The 17,267-nt window shown below is 48.8% G+C and overlaps 1 protein-coding gene across 2 annotated transcripts in view; it reads right to left on the bottom strand.

Moving 5' to 3' along the window:
- The window catches only part of TMEM9 (transmembrane protein 9), a 36,258-nt gene that overhangs the window by 14,023 nt on the left and 4,968 nt on the right, over positions 1 to 17,267 (bottom strand). For both annotated transcript variants that reach the window (XM_030221166.1, XM_030221167.1), the window contains exons 4-5: positions 9,134 to 9,242; positions 8,289 to 8,420 (exon numbers count right to left, since the gene is read on the bottom strand). In XM_030221166.1, the coding sequence (XP_030077026.1) occupies positions 8,289 to 8,420; positions 9,134 to 9,242 (241 nt within the window). The remainder of the gene's footprint in view (positions 1 to 8,288; positions 8,421 to 9,133; positions 9,243 to 17,267) is intronic.

Here is a 17,267-nt window from a genome sequence, read left to right as displayed (position 1 = left end):
CATACATTCTCCATGGAGAAGCAGGATCAGTCAGCCACCCATCGGTGTAGCAGATTTATCCTGATGTCCATGGACAACTCCTGTTACAGGTAAATAATCTTGCTAAATTAGTAGCCAAATACGTTTCAGAAAACTCCTGCTCATCCCTGGAAGGCAACTGCAAGGAATGGATCGATGCTTTGGGATGCTGGCCTTGATGGACCTTTGCTCTGAGCCAGTATGGTATATTTCAAGTTCTTAACTCAAGTCAGTCCAGACTATTATGCCTTCTGTAAAGAGTAACAGGCAGTACTTCTTTAAACAACCCCAGTTCTTTCTTGCATGAAAGAGATATTCCCATCCCCACCAGTACTGGCCTTCCGTCAGCCACCCAACTTAAAACACAAGCTAATCAGAAGTAAACTTCCATCACAGACTGAAAAGGAACAGAAAGGCACACTTCCCTGTAATTTATCCAGTTGCAAACTATGCCAAAACATTTCACAGGACCCCAAAGTCATCCACAAAGGAAAGATATTCAACATAAAGGGATCTTTCACTTGCTCATCTTCCAATGTGGTATATATCATTCAGTGTAAAAAATGTAACAAAGGATGCTATATTGGAGAAACAGGCCAGATGCTTAAGACAAGATTCAATTTACATAGACATCACATGAACAATACTGGCGCCAGTAGGGCTCCCATCCCTGTTGGTCAGCATTTTACAGGACCTTAAGAGTGGACTGACACGGCTACCACACTCCTCTACTTGCATGAAAGGGGAATGTCTTACTTCCGTTGCCTAAGGACATCTCATCTGTGAGAACAGAATGAGTGCCTGACTGGACTGGTACTCAGGGATGACCTCTAAACCTTCCTGGATGAGAAAGGTTAAAGAGAGAGGCCCTGTACCTCAAATGTACACAGAACTCACCCTGCAATCTATTCCCCCCCTTGCAGTAACCATGTGTGAAAAACAAAGATTTCTATTAACACGGTGAGAGCAAGGTAACAGTGCATCTTCACATGGACGACCTTCCAGTCTCATTTAGGAAAGTTACCTGATGGAAGGGATATAGTTGAATGAATTCCTTCAAAAAGGCGGTAAATAAATCCTAATAAATAAATTTAAATGTCATTAATCTATACCTCAACGTTGAAAAGATATTTGGGATGACAAAAGGCTGCAGGATGCTGATTGACAACAACAACAAAAAGGTAGCCAAAAGTGAGTGGATAGATGTTGCCTGTCATCTTCCCTCCCTCCCCCCCGCCCCCCCCCCATCTCATCCCCTCCAAGTTCCTGCCTCCCAGCGCCAGGCAGTGACACTATATAATCAGGGCTGGTGCAGCTCTCAATTATCACAGCCAGGCGGCCTGCAATTAACACATTAGTGCTAATCACTATGTGTTTATTAAGGACAAAAGAATACACCCCCCCTCTGTCAGGAATGGTATTACTGCAGGTTAATAACCAGTTACTAGCTCCATGTTTCCTCTCTTGAAAGCAGGACCACCCAAACATTATCCTGCTCCCCCACCTCACAACAGCCTATTTTGTTTGTCATAAAAACACAAAAAGGGGAGGAGGGGGGCACTGAAATTATCTATTCTAGGCTGCCCCAGCAAAATGGACTTAAGCACCAGAACAGTCTGCCAGGATATCTGCACAAACAGGACATATTCAGTTCTTCCCGATAAAACCCTTCCAACTATCTCACAAGCTTCAGTAAAGGGTTTGAATCCCATGGAAAAACCCCATTCGCCAGCCTGTCTAGGGGCACAGAAGGCCGCAGAAATGGTGTTCACAGCCCTGGGGAGGAAGCCTCTGCCGCTGCTCAACTCTGACACCCAATGGCCATCTATAAACCACATTAGCTGTCTTTGGAAAGAAGGCATGGTTTGTGTTAGAGCCAGAATTAAAGTAGGATTTTCAGTTTCAGCCAAAACTGAATCTGCGGCTGAAAACTGGCTGCTTGGTTTTGGCCAAAACCAACGCTGAAAATGAAAATAGACCTACCCTGGCCCCCCATACAGCACCCACTCCCCTCCCAATCAGAAACAACCCCCCTCTCAGACCCACCCGTAGGTGGCAGCCTCCATCCTGAAGAACCCACCCGTCAGCAGCAGCCCCCTTCCTCAGCCTACTGTGTTGCTGGTGGCTAGTGGGGCAGGAGTGACCCCCACTTGCTCCTGCCCATGCTGGCTTCTGGGCCCTCCAGTGGCAGTCTTGAGAGACTGCCACAGGAGTTCATGGCAGCCATTTTGAGACTGGAGCTGGCACAGCAATTCGCAATCCCAATTGGGCTGAAGTCTAAAGCAGGCCTGAGGTAAGGAGCACCAGCTGCTAAGAACAACTTCAGACATGTATTAGCCAATAACAGGAATCTCCATATTTCTTATTATTTCTTGACCTTTATTTCTGTGCACTTATATGCAATGACATGGCACTCATGCTACTTCATCCAAAGAAAGAAAAATTCAAAGACGAAGGGTCATGAGATGGAGCTTGGAGACTCGTAGGCAGGCGCCACAAGTTCTAATCTCAGCTCTATCAATGATACCATGTGGTTTTGGGAAGGCTACTTTATCTCTGTGTCTTGGTTCTAAACCCGGCTGTGCCGAGTCCCTGAGGCTCTAGCAGCCTCCAACTCTATGTTACTCACTCTGCCCTTGGCTGCTAACAAGTTTCATTCCATGTCAGGAGGGAGAGTCTGAGCCAGTTCTGGATTTAACTCTTTGTGGTCATGGGCTTTGATGCAACAAAGGGGTAAAACTGGGTACAATACAGCCTGCCCCTGAGGACTTAGTTTCTTGACAGACGGGGGGGGGGGGGGGGGCTTAGAGGGAAGGGATTTTGGATTTAGCTCACACCTTTTTCAGTTATAGCATAAGGCAAGTTATATGTACAGGAGGTGTTTTCCTGTCTCTGAAAGGCTCACAGTTTAAGTCTGTGCCTGATGCAATAGAGGGTTAAGTGACTTCCCAAGATCACAAGGAGCAGCGGTGGGATGTGAACTGGGCTTCCCTTGTTCTCAATCCACTGCTCTAATCATAATGCTAGCCTTCACTCTGTAATTACCTGACCTCTGGGGAAACAATAACCACACAAATTACCTTGTGCAGAGTAATACACACCTCCAGAATTGCCTATCATCAAAGCATCGGGCAAGATATTCAGCTGTGGTGGCTGCCAGAGAGAAAAATGCTGGAAGCCAGTGGCACATTATCTGTATAGTCCATGGCACTCGTTCCTGGAGGGGCTGTGCTGAATGCATGTACATAAACACAAGAGAGGCAGAAAATCTGCGATGCAAGCACAGCAGAACAACAAACGTAGAAAATGATGGCAAGGGCTTTAAATCAACAAATAAACACTTATGCCCGACACGGCCACGTTTCACCAAAAGGCTGCCTCAGAGGCAAAACTGTGGGGCAAAATGATTTGGCACGGAATGAAGCTTGTTAACAACCGACGGCAGAGTGAGTAATGTGGCGATGGAGGCTGTCAGAACCTCAGGGACAGGGCACAGCGGGTTTAGAACCAAGATGTAAAGAGATGAAGTTGGTGAGGCCCCAGTTGCAGTATTGTGTTCAGTTCTGGAGGCCGTAACTTGTTCAGGATGTGAAAAGACTTGAAGCAGTTCAGAAAAAAGCGACAAGAATGGTAAGGGGTTTGCGTCGTAAGACGTATGAGGACCTGAACCTATATATATATATATATATATATATATATATATATATATATATATATATATATATATATATACCCTGGAGGCAAGGAGAGACAGGGGTGATACGATACAGACATTCAAATATTTGAAAGGTATTAATACACAAACAAACCTTTTCCAGAGATGGGAAGGTGTAGAACTGGAGGACATGAGGTTGCAGGGGAGCCAACTCAGGAATTATAGTACTTTTTCACGGAGAGGGTGATAGATGCCTGGAATGCCCTCCCATGGAAGGTGTTGGAGAAGAAAATGGTAACAGAACTAAAAAATGCATAGGATAAACACAAAGGAATCCTGTATAGAAGGCAGGGAACCAAACAAGTGTAACGGTGATGAGATGGCTACACCAGTAACTGGGAAGCAAAACCAGGGCTGAACAGACTTCTATGGTCTGTGCCCTGATCGTGGTTGGACAGATTCAGCTTCAGTAACTGGAGAACAAGGTCAGTGCCAGGCAGACTTCTACGGTCTGTGCCCCGAAAATGGCAAGGACAAATATATGTAAGTAGAATCACATCATAACTTATACTATGAGTTTACCTTGTTGGGCAGACTGGATGGACCATATAGGTCTTTATCTACAGTCATCTACGATATCAATTTAAAAACAAAAATGACAGAAATAAATACAAACGTGCCTATATAAAACATGCAAAAACATAAAATTACATAAGATAGAGTGGCCTAGTGGTTAGGGTGGTGGACTTTGGTCCTGAGGAACTGAGTTCAATTCCCGGCACAGGCAGCTCCTTGTGACTCTGGGCAAGTCACTTAACCCTCCATTGCCCCATGTAAGCCGCATTGAGCCTGCCATGAGTGGGAAAACGCGGGGTACAAATGTAACAAAAATAAAATAGATACTATTGGAGATTCTACATGGAATGTTGCTATTCCACTAGCAACATTCCATGTAGAAGGCTGCGCAGGCTTCTGTTTCTGTGAGTCTGACGTCCTGCACGTACGTGCAGGACGTCAGACTCACAGAAGCAGAAGCCTGCGCGGCCACATTGGTGATCTGCAAGGGCCGACTTCTACATGGAATGTTGCTAGTGGAATAGCAACATTCCATGTAGAATCTCCAATAGTAGCAACAGTGGAGGAGTGGCCCAGTGGTTAGGGTGGCGGACGTTGGTCCTGGGGAACTGAGGAACTGAGTTCGATTCCTGGCACAGGCAGCTCCTTGTGACTCTGGGCAAATCACTTAACCCTCCATTGCCCGCCGCATTGAGCCTGCCATGAGTGGGAAAGCGCGGGTTACAAATGTAACAAAAAATATAAGAACCATGCAGAGCTATATCAGACATGCAGAGGGAACCACATAAAAGTTTGTGAAAGACTAACATGTGACAAATGGGCAAAATATTGCATCAAAATGTACAAAATGAAACAGGCTCATTAGGCAACTAGTGCAAAATGATGACAGCACCTACCTAGAGGTAAAAACCAAAAGCACACTTCTCTCTCGAGTAACACTTATGAAATTTTATGCTTTTGCACGTTTTATATAGGTAAGTTTGTATTATGATTTTATTTATTCAAATGTCATTTTTGTTTTTATAATTGATTGTTAGTATGCAATTATAATTTTGTTATTTTGCCCCACCCCCCCCCCCCACCCCCAGTTTTGCCTCCAACGCAGCCTTCTGTCAAAACACGGTCACATCACGCATAAGTGTTTTTTGATTGAATTAAAGTCCACGCCATCATTTTCTACATTTGTTGGTCTGTTGTATGTGCAGCTGGTCCTGCTACTGATCCATTTTAGTCAGGCCTATGGAGAACTCTTTGGACAACCCCTCGGCCACTGCTACCCTTGCCTTCAAGGATATGGATAACCAGTGGCGTAGCTATGTGGGGCCAGGGGGCCTGGGCCCCCGTACATTTGGCCTCTCGACCCCCCCTCCCACCGCCAACCCTCCCCCGCCGTCGCCATGGGTTACCTTTGCTGGCAGGGGACCCCAATCCCCGCCAGTCCTCTTCTTCCTCTGAAGGCTTTGTTCTGTTTCTGACGTCCTGCACGTTGTACGTGCAGGACGTCAGACTCACAGAAACAGAACGAAGCTTGGCTGATCTGCAAGGCTTCCTTCTGTTTCTGTGAGTCTGACCAGAAGCATAGCCAGGTTGACGGCGCGGGGGGAGCGAAAGCAGCATGAGCGCGGACTTCCGGTGGCACTGGCGCACATTTTCAATGCAACACGTTGAGAAAAAAATAGGCGCCGGTACCGGCAGAACTCCATTTGGGGGAGCCGCCGCTCCCCTGGCGCCCCCCCTAGCTATGCCACTGAGTCTGACGTCCTGCACGTACAACGTGAAGGACGTCAGAAACATTGGCTGATCTGCAAGGCTTTGTTCTGTTTCTGTGATTGAGCAAAGGTAGCCCACGGCGACAGCGGGGGAGGGTTGGCAGTGGGAGGGGGGGGGGGGTCGAGAGGGTCGTTGGCAGGGGTCGTCAAAGTTGGCTGGGGGGCTAAAATGTGTCCCCTCACCTTGGGCTATGGCCCCCCCTCCCGCAGAAGTCTGGCTATGCCCCTGATAACTGTTATCAGTATAAAACCCATCACAGCATGGTGAGCAGATAAAAGATTTCTGTATAACCTGTAGTAAATTTTTGTTTTAAACTTATGCAAATTGATGCAGACGATGACTAGATAATGAGCCCAATATTTAAAAAAAAAACATGTCTAAAGTACATATTAGCTGAATCTGAGGGCTGAAAAACTGCATGACTGATGGGGGATAAGGTCTGTTGGGTAGAATCAGGATTTGTGATTATCATATAAAACCAGTAAACCCTGATGTGAATACCACCCCCTGCCTCACCACCCTCTTATCGCGCGCATAAAGGGGATGGGACGACTTCCCTATGAGGAAAGGCTGAAGCGTCTAGGGCTCTTCAGCTTCGAGAAAAGACGCTGAGGGGAGATATGATAGAGGTCTATAAAATAATGAGTGGAGTGGAAAGGGTAGACGTGAATCATTTGTTTACTCTTTCCAAAAATACTAGGACTAGGGGGCATGCGGTGAAGCTACAAAGTAGTAAATTTAATACGAATTGGAGAAACTTTTTCTTCACTCAATGTGCAATTAAACTCTGGAATTTGTTGCCAGAGAATGTGATAAAGGAAGTTAGCTTAGCGGGGTTTCAAAATAGTTTGGACGGCTTCCTAAAGAAAAAGTCCATAGACCATTATTAAAATGGGGAAAATCCACTACTTATTTCTGGGATAAGCAGCATAAAATGTATTGTGCTTTTTTGGGATCTTGCCAGGTATTTGTGACCTGGATTGGCCACTGTTGGAAACAGGATGCTGGGCTTGATGGACTCTTGGTGTGGCAATACTTATGTACATATGGATCCTGTCTACAGAAGCTACAGAGGTCTAACTGTGGCAGTATGATGCTCTGATGATCAAGGGACTGGGGATGAAAACAGTGCATGCTCCACTTCCACATGGAAGACAAAGGAGTCAGAGCACAGCATACATTCACTTAGCCTTAAGCCCACGGGCCTTCAGAGTGTTTCTGCTCTCTAGTATACCTAGGCGGGGCGGTGAGAGAAGTCTGCCCTGGGTGCCAGCAGCAAGGGAGTGCACGGCTGTCGGCTCTGTCGGTCCCCTGCCCCAGAATAGAAAGTTGACGTCAGAGGGGACAGGGTACCGGCAGAGCTGGCAGTCGCTTGCCTGCTCCGCACACCCCTTTGATTGGAGGGGGGGGGTGCTCCACCCCAGGTGCAATATAAGGTAGGTACGCCGCTGTTGCTGCTAGAATCAGGCCAATCCAAGGGTGTTAAAGGCTGGGTTGGGATAGCGTTAAGGATGTGGGGGCTGCGCTGGAAAGGGACAAACGATGAATGGGCTGTACTACTGGCAGCAAAGAATGCAGGAGCGGTCTTGAAAAAGGAAGAATGCAGAGGGGAGGGGGAAGGATACAGAACCACAAAAGCAGTATTGCAGATGGAGGAAGAGTGCAGTGGTTAGAGGATAGGTTAAGACTGCGGGAGGAGGGAGTGGTTGGCTGTGATGGGAGGGTGTGGGGACTGTGGGAAGGGGAGGCGATTGGTTTTGATGGGAGAATGTGGAGCTGTGGGAGGCTCTGCCATGGGGTGAGTGTTGTGGTGCTGTGGAGGGGAGCACTTGGCTGGCTGTGGCTCTTGGGGGTGTTGGGTGGGAGGCGGGGAAAGCACTGGGAGGGCAGAGTGTGCTGGGGCTGTGCGGCAGAGAACACTAAGTAAGACTTCTGATAACGAGTCTTTACCAAATGTATTATTAATTTGAAATAACTGAAAATAAGAACCAATAAATGTTACAGCAATGCAAAACCATGGAAAAACACCAACTGAAACATCTTCAAGAGGTCTCAGTTAGCTAAAAAAAAAATCAACACGGACCCTTACATTTTATAAACCCCTAAAATCATAAGCTCTGCTTACAACCAAGGTTTGATACACAGAAGCAGAGCCCCAACATCATCATTGATAGTGACATCAAAGGAAAACAAATAATCTGACTAGGGAGGGGGCAGCGCACCCCCAGGAGCGCACATCACCACCTCTCTCCACCCAGCATATACTCACCTCATTCTCTTCCTCATTGTGCAGGGGCTGAGCATAGAAGTTTGGCTTACGGATCAGGGGGTCCACAAGCATCAGGAAAGCCATGTACAGAAAAAGGGCCCCCACCACAGTTAGATAAATGATGATTATGACCTGGAGAGAGAGACGTACACCAACATCAGAGTTCACACAAGCCATACCACATCAAACAGGCAAAATTATTCATACAACATGTTACCCGAAGAGGCTGTGCTGTTTCAATTACCCCAGTGGTGGGGGGTGGCAGAGGGGGGAGGGAAAGCCAGCTCATGTGGGTTATGTTAATGTTACCCTTGTCGCATTTTCCCCTCCCCCTGGTCACCCCCTCACCTCACCTCCCCCCCAGCCCCGTCACCACCTCTCCCCTTACTCACAATCTTCTCGAGAATTGAAGCGGCCTCGCAACACTTCAATTCTCGGCGGTCATTTTGAATCTCGCCCAGACCGTCACAGGCAGCATACAGGATGCAGAGCAGCGTGCCGGGCAGGAAAGAGGGGGCTCTTTCCTGCCCCGAAGTCACTAGACCACCAGGGAAGATCGTAAGGGGAGGGGAGGTCCGCCGCCCGCATGTCAGCCGCCCATTTGTCCAGAAATCCGGACAAATGGGCAGGCTGGCCAAAATCCGTCCGGACACCCGGACATGTCCTCAAAAAGAGGACATGTCCGGGTAAATCCGGACGTATGGTAACCCTAGTTATGGGCTCATGTTGCCCCAATGAAGAGGGGCTGTTATGGGCTCATGTTGCCCCAATGAAGTACAATGGCCTGGTGCTCTGCTTAGTCTCCTAAGGAGTGTGGGGGAGGGGCAATACTTTGCTAACTATACCTTGATGGTGATGGTGCTGCGTTCCTCATATTTGCATTCACACAGCAGGCAATACGCCTCCATGTCATGACCTGGCACAGGCATTGGGTCCACCATATGCAGGCAGTTACTGCAAGAAAGCAAGCTAGATCAGCCAAGGGAGACGCTGGAAACTGACGCTCCACGAGAGCGGCAGGACAAGCAAGATTCCCATATCATCACCCACCACCAGAATCAAGATGCAGTGCAGCTGCAGCTCATGCAAAAGGGTGGGGAAACACCCAAATTAAATTAGGAAATGAGAAATACAGAAAAATAGTGGAGGGTATCCAGGGTGGGAGGGGACAATGGAAGAGGAAGGGTAGGGGGAGGCACAAAATTAGAAATGCCTTTTCACCCCATAACCATTATGAAGGCAAATCGCATGTCAGAACTGCTTAGGACCTTGAAGTTCACATCATCAATACATTTACTTAACATATTTAGAATCCATGACACCTACAGTAAAAAATGAATTCAACAACAATAGAAAAAAAAGACATTACCCCCCCCCCCCCCCCCCCACCGATATTCAAAAGCATTTAATTGTCCAGGATTGGCATCTGGCCGGTTAAATGCCATATAACTGGCTGTCCAACGATATTCAGTGGGGGATAGCGAAGTTAGCAGGTGATATAACCAGCTATCTGCCAATTTTCATCCCCACTTTAGCAGCTATATTTGGCCGTGTGAAAATATGGAATATCTTTGGCCGGTTTGAAGATAACCGACTAAATCTGAATTTATCTTCGAACCAGCCAAAACCAAACCGGATTACGGCCTGTCATTCAGTATCAGGGTTTAGCGCCGACCGCAGGAGTTAGCCGGGCTAAGTCCCACAGTCTGAATATCGGGTCCCCACGCACCCTTATAGATTAGACAATCAAAAAAATCTTGGAGCTAAATCTATACTCCATATTTGTGACCATCTCTAGGAAAAGGTGACTAAAGCAGCAGATCCAAAATGTTGAGAATGGCTGAGTGTCCATGTCTTAGGACCATAAGCAGTCTGTAAAAGTTATACGTTTTCACTTTTGTAACTTTTATGTGAAAAAATTTTTTTAAAAAGAAGGATGGGGTTCAGACCAGGGGCGTAGCTACGTGGGTCCACGGGGGCTGGGCCCCCGTAGATTTGGCCCTAGACCCCCCTGCCGACGACCCTCTCGACAACCCCCCTCCCGCCGCCAACCCGCCGTATACCTTTGATGGCGGGGGACCCCAACCCCCGCCAGCCGAGGTCCTCTTCTTCCCGCGTAAGGCTTCGTTCAGTTTCTGAGTCTGACGTCCTGCACGTTGTCTTGCGCGGGAAGAAGTGGGCCTCGGCTGGCAGGGGTTGGGGAGCTCCCCCCTCCCAGCAAAGGTAGGCAACGGCGGCGGCGGGAGTTGGGGTCGAGAGAGTTGTCGGCAGGGGGGGGGGTCAAAGTTATTGGTAGTGGTGGTGGCGGCGGCGGGGGGGGGGGGGGGGCTAAAATGTGCCCCCTCACCTCGGGCCCTGGACCCCCATCCTGCCGAAGTCTGGCTATGCCCCTGGTTCGGACTGTCCTAGTACAGCAAACAATTAGTAATACTATTCATTAAAACCTCAGTTTTTGTTTCTGGTGACTTCAGTCAGCTTTTCCCGGAGATGGTCACATTTAACAGCTATCTTCAAAACATCAACCCCCGGATTCTATATATGGCACCCAAAAATTGCACACTCAAATTTGGGGGCACGTATCTTGAGTAACAAACTGTTACCTAGCAATAATTGGGCCACTAATAACCAATTATTGCAGTTAATTGGCTCCAATTAGGATTTGCACACCTATCTGACCCCCTACATTTTATTTATTTATTTATTTTATTTATTAGGATTTATTTACCGCCTTTTTGAAGGAATTCACTCAAGGCGGTGTACAGTAAGAATAAATCAAACAAGAGCAATAGACAATTACAGCAGTAAAAATATTCAAAGTAGGGCATCGTATACTGCTTACAATGTCAACACAATACATAATAGAACATCTTAATTGACAGAGTAGGGTATAAGCAAAGATGGAACATATAGACAGTGGCGATCCTTGGTCGGCTGCCACCCAGGGCAGATCACCGTTGCACACCCCTCCACCCCCCACCAGGCGCAGCGGTGTCCCCCCCCCAGGGGCAGCATGACATCCCCATCCGACGTATCACCGAAGCCCCCCCCCGGGTGCAACACGACACCCCCCCGCGGCGCATTACTCCCCCTGGCGTATTGCCCAAGCCCCCCCCCCCGGGTGCATTCTTACCTGCTGGGAGCAGCCACATGGCTGTCGGCTCCGCTGGTTCCCTGCTCCCTCTGCCCCGGAACAGGAAGTAACCTGTTCCAGGGCAGAGGGAGCAGGGAACCAGCGAAGCCAATAGCCACGCGACTGCTCCCTGCACCTCTCCAGCAGCTTGAACTCGGGGCAGACCACCCTCACCGCCCCACCCTCAGTACGCCACTGGATATAGTTAGGTAAGAGAGTAAGAGGAGTTCGAAAATAAGGCGACTAATTTAAAGAAAGCTGCACATGAGGTCAGAGAGATAGTTAACATATAGTGCCCTCTCTACTAAGGTGCGCTAGCATTTTTAATGTGCCTACAATTAGGCGCACGCTAACCGTGTAGGCTCCTATAGGGATATTGTAGGTGCATACGTAGTTAATGCACATTAAAGATGCTAATGTGCCGGTCAAAGGGGGGGAGGGGTGGGAGGAGGGGCTAGGATTAGTAGGAGGGGGAATGAAGCTGTCTGGATTGCTTCAGGCTACGGTAAGGGTGGGTGAAGGTATACAGGGGGAGGGACCTGGGGGAAAGGGGGGGAGGGGTGGGATAAAATGTGAGGAAGGTTTGCCTTCTGTCAATTTGTTCTGAATATTTTGTTCTGATGATTTGAGGGGTGTAAATGGGATAAGGTACACTAGGAAGGCTGTGGGGTGTAGCCCCCTTTTCAATTAAATGTTAATTATAATATGATGATATAAAGGGGGGAGGGGTTAAAAAAGGTTGATGACTATAGAGATTCTTGTCCATTTTCTATGTAACTAGTATAAAAGGCCCGTTTCGGTAGGCAATGAAATGGGCGCTAGCAAGGTAATCCCCCCCCCCCCCCCCGCAGCGTCCTTCCTGTCTTCCCTGCCCCCCCTGCACCCACCCATCTGGTCTCAGGACCCCCTCCCCATCAACCCTCCTCTGCCCCTGCAGCCACGCATGTGCAGCGGCCCTCCTCTCTCCCTGCTCCCCTGCAGCCACCCATGTCCAGTGACTCTCCTCCCCCCCCCCCCGCAGCCACCCATGTCCAGCAACCCTCTTCTCCCCCCTGCCCCCCCCTTGCCACCCATGTCCACCGACCCTCCTCTCCCCCTGCAGCGTCCCTTCTGTCTCCCCTGCCCTCCCCTGCAGCCACCCATCTCGTCTCAGGACCCCCTCCCCACCTCCCTCTTCCCTGCCCCCCCCCGCAGCCATCCATGTCCAGCGACCCTCCTCTCCCCCTGCAGCGTCCCTTCTGTCTCCCCTGCCCTCCCCTGCAGCCACCCATCTCGTCTCAGGACCCCCTCCCCACCTCCCTCTTCCCTGCCCCCCCCGCAGCCATCCATGTCCAGCGACCCTCCTCTCCCCCTGCAGCCACCCATGTCCAGCGACCCTCCCCTCTCCCCCTCGGCGCATCACCCAAACCCCTACCCCCCCCCCCCTCGGGCACATCAACCCCCTCGCCACCCGCCAATACTAACGCTGTCCGGCCGCTGCTGCGTCTCCTGTTGAGCAGCAGCGGCCGGTACAAAAAGAAAAAAAGCCAAAAAAAGATTTTAAACCTGAAACACGGCTCCGTAGACAGCCATCTGGCATTAGCTGTCATCTGTGCAGCCGCTCCTCCTCTCCCCTCTGACGTCGTTGCGCTCCTCCGGGGTCTTCCTGCAGGGGCAGTGACGTGGAGGGGAGAGGAGGAGCGGCTGCAGTGACAACAGCCAATGCCAGATGGCTGTCTACAGAGCCGCGTTTCAGGTTAAAAATCTTTTTTTGGCCTTTTTCTTTTTGTACCAGCCGTTGCTGCTCCACAGGAGAAGCAGCAGCGGCTGGACAGCGTTAGTATTGGTGGCTGCGGGTGGCGAGGGAGTTGATGTGCCCGAGAGGGGGGGGGGTAGGGGCTTTGGTGATGCGCCAGGGGGAGGGTCTTGGGTGATGCGTCGAGGGGGGGTAGGGGCTTGGGTGCTGCGCCGAGGGGGGGGGGGGGCACTGAGAGCTGATTGGTAGGCAGGGGGAGGAGTAGGGAAACACGTACTCCTCCCCCTGCCTGGCTCGCGGTTTTGCAGGGCAGGGGCTTGGGTGTTGCGCCGAGTGGGGGGCACTGACAGCTGTTTCCCAGGCAGGGGGAGGAGTATGGAAACACGCTCCGTGTGTTTCCCTACTCCTCCCCTTGCCTTGGAATCAGCTGTCAGTGACATCACTGACGTCAGTGCATTCTAAACTGCCTAGCAGACCACCTCCGAGGGACCCACGGTACCAGACACATTAGAACGTTGGAGGTGAGAATTATTATATAGGATCTTCCAGTTGTCTCTGTAAGGTTGGAATATGTGTATTGGCTTGTCATCAATAAAATTGTTATAAATTAAAGATGCTAATGTGCCTATAATGTGGCTTAGTAAACAGGGCCCACAGATAGGTAAGAGAGTAAGAGTTAGAAAATAAGGTGACTAATTTAAAGTAAGGTGCACATGAGGTCAGAAAGATGGTTACATACCAGCCTTCCTGAATATCTAGCCAGACTTATTTTCCGCTACTCCCCAATCTGCGTGCTTCACTAACTGAATGACCACAGACTCACCTACCTAGCCCACATCAAACACACTGGGTCTCTATGCAAGAGCGCTTTTTATTTTCTGGCTTCATTTTTACAGAACAATCCTCCGCCTGCTCTGAGATCAGAGCCATCTTTTCCTAATTTTAAGAAAGCGCTGAAGTCTCATCTTTTTTTTCAACAGCTTTTGACTGATTTAGTTGACAGTCCGGTCAACGTGGCTGACGAGGTGGCTCTGTCTCTAAGATTGTTCATGGCTTGGTTAGTCTAGTTCTGAGTCTCTGTTCTACTTTTTAATGGAGTTTAGTTTCATTTCACTATATGGCTATTATGTATTGTACATTGCTCTGATCTGCCCTGCAACTAGGGCGGGTTAAGCAAATCTCCTAATAAACAAACATATCTTGCTAAATGCTATTCTACAAAGATCTGTGTGCAAATCTTTAAGTACGCAACTCAAAAGGGGGTGGGGGCGTGGCCATGGAAGGGGCATGAGCAAATTGGGGCATTCACTAAAGATGCAAGCAGTATTATAGAACTTGAGGAATCCGTGCCTAGCATATGCCAAATTATGGGAAAAGAGACAGCGGAGGGGGGATATGATCGAGGTCTATAAAATCCTGGGTGCTGTAGAACGGGTAAAAGTGAATCGATTTTTCACTCTTTCAAAAAGTACAAAGACTTAAGGGATACTCAATGAAATTACATGGAAATACTTTTTAAAACAAATAGGAGGAAATATTTTTTCACTCAAATAGTTAAGCTCTGGAACTCGTTGCCGGAAGATGAGGTAACAACGGTTAGTGTATCTGGGTTTTAAAAAAAGATTTGGACAAGTTCCTGGAGGAAAAGTTCATAGTCTGTTATTGAGATGGACATGGGGGAAGCCACTGCTTGCCCTGTGATTGGAAGCATGGAATGAATGTTGCTATTATTTGAGATTCTACATGGAATGTTGCTATTCTTTGGGGTTCTACATGGAATGTTTCTACTATTTGAGATTCTACATAGAATGTTGCTACTAATTAGGTTTCTGCCAGGTAATTGTGACCTGATTGGCCATTGTTGGAAGCAGGATACTGGGCTAGACAGACCACTGGTCTGACACGGTATGGCTATTCTTATGTTCTTAAGCTATGGCCCCAGCGGCTTATCCCATTCCTCTTCCAATGCTTGTTCTCGCACTAAAAATCCTGGGCTGGGAAACTTGCACAAGCTTTCCACCAACTTAACACATTTGTTCCTCAGCCTTCAAGAGACAAAACTCCCTCCTTCACAGAGATCAGCAAAAAAAAAAAAAAAAAAAGATGCTGCTCAAACTGTGCTAGAGCTGGGACTAGAACCCAGAGGCACTTTGACACTTGGCCCTCAGAAAAGTTCTAACCAATACAACCAAATCAAGATGCATAACAGACCACAAAGACCCAGAAGAGAAGAGCCCCACCTTTGAGAGGTTATAAGTTCTGTGAAGAATGCTAGCAATGAATGCAAAGTGGGTGCAGGGAATGGGTTCTGAGACCCTCAGCATGGGCGACTAATATGTGCATACGAATTAAATGCAAATTCTGAGAAATTTTCAAAAATAAAACAGCAGATCCACAGACCTCTGAAAACTCTTCCTGAGCCATCAACCTACCCTGAAGGTCCTAAAACTCACTAAAGGTTAAAAAGTGAATCTCCATAAAAAGCAGAGGCACAAATAACCTGAAAAGAGATGGCATTCTCAGCATCTACCACTAGAGGGCACTCCCATACCAGTCTCAGTATCTAGTGTGTAGCTATAGAAACCCAAGAGTCTGATGGCTGAAAAGGCCCACCAGTCCCATCCAGTCAGTGCCTATTCCATCTCAGGCATTAGCCTCACTGCCTCAGGCTGAATGATCCTCTGTTCTCATCCCAGGCTTTCTGGATTTTTGTTAGTGGGTATGACTTTTCACCATCGTCCCTGAGGACGGCCCTTTCATGCATCCACCCCCATAACCGTGAAGAAATATTTTCTGATGTTATTTCTGAATCTATCCCTCTTGTTCTAGAGCTTTATTTCCACTGGGAAATATCATCTGAAATATGCAAATGTCTCTATCATATCCCAAACTGAGTCGGACCTGGTACAGACAGCCTAGGGTGAACAACTGGTGGATGAAAGAACACACTGACACCAATACGGCACATCAAAGATAATTTCTGGGAAGAACACAGACCCAATATGGCCACGCTGTGGCAGTTCCCAGCGTCGGGGGTATAATTTCAGATCTGCACACAAAAAGACTTAACATTGTAGATGAATAGCCAATCAGACCTCAGTCTTAAAAGTAAATCAGTAATGAATCAATGAGCAGTTACACAGAAGTCTGATGCTGGCAACTTCCGAAACGTGGCTGTATCAAGGTTTGTGTTCATCCGCCAGATCGTCTCTTGTGTGCCATACTGGTGTCCACCAATTGTTCATCCTAGACTATCTGTACCAGGTTCATCTGTTGAACTCTATTATATCCCCCAGGGGCGTAGCTAGGTGGGGCCACGGGGGCATGAGCCCCCGCAGATTTAGCCCTGGCCCCCTGCTTTCACCCCCCCCCCCCCCCCCCCCCCCCGCTGCTGTCAGGCACCTTTGCTGGTGGAGGTCCCCAACCCCCGCCAGCCGAAGTCCTCTTCAGTGTCGGTCTCCGGCGCGTTGCTGATCTGGATTCTGTTTCTGTGAGTCCTGACATCCTGGACGTCAGGACTCACAGAAACAGAATCCAGATCAGCGAATTCACTGGACTCGGTTGGGGACCCCCTGCCAGCAAAGGTACCTGGCGGTAGCAGGGGAAAGTTGTCGATGGCAGCGGGAGGAGGGTTGAAAGGGACAGGGAGGGCGGTGGCACCAGGGGGGGTCTAAAGTGGCCAGGGGTCAGTGTCGCCGGGGGGGGGGGGGGAGCTACAATGTGCCCCCTCACCTCGGGCTCTGGACTCTCCTCCCGCCGAAGTCTGGCTATGCCACTGATATCCCCTCAAGGATGTACAAACTTAGATCCTTAAGGGGCCCTTTTACTAAGCCACATAGTGGTAAAGGCGGTTAGCTTGGCAGAGTTTTAAAAGGGTTTGGACGGTTTCCTAAAGGACAAGTCCATAGACCGCTACTAAACGGACTTGGGAAAAAGCCACAACTTCGAGAATAACATGTATAGAATGTTTGTACATTTGGGAAGCTGCCAGGTGCCCTTGACCTGGATTGGCTGATGTCGGGGACAGGATGCTGGGCTTGATGGGCCTTTGTTCTTTTCCCAGTATGGCATTACTTATGTACTTATAAGCACCTACACGTGCCCAATGTGCATC

The sequence above is a fragment of the Microcaecilia unicolor genome, chromosome 12 (genome assembly GCF_901765095.1).
Source record: "Microcaecilia unicolor chromosome 12, aMicUni1.1, whole genome shotgun sequence".
Classification (NCBI taxonomy): Eukaryota; Metazoa; Chordata; class Amphibia; order Gymnophiona; family Siphonopidae; genus Microcaecilia; species Microcaecilia unicolor.
This window is presented reverse-complemented; position numbering and strand designations above follow the sequence as displayed.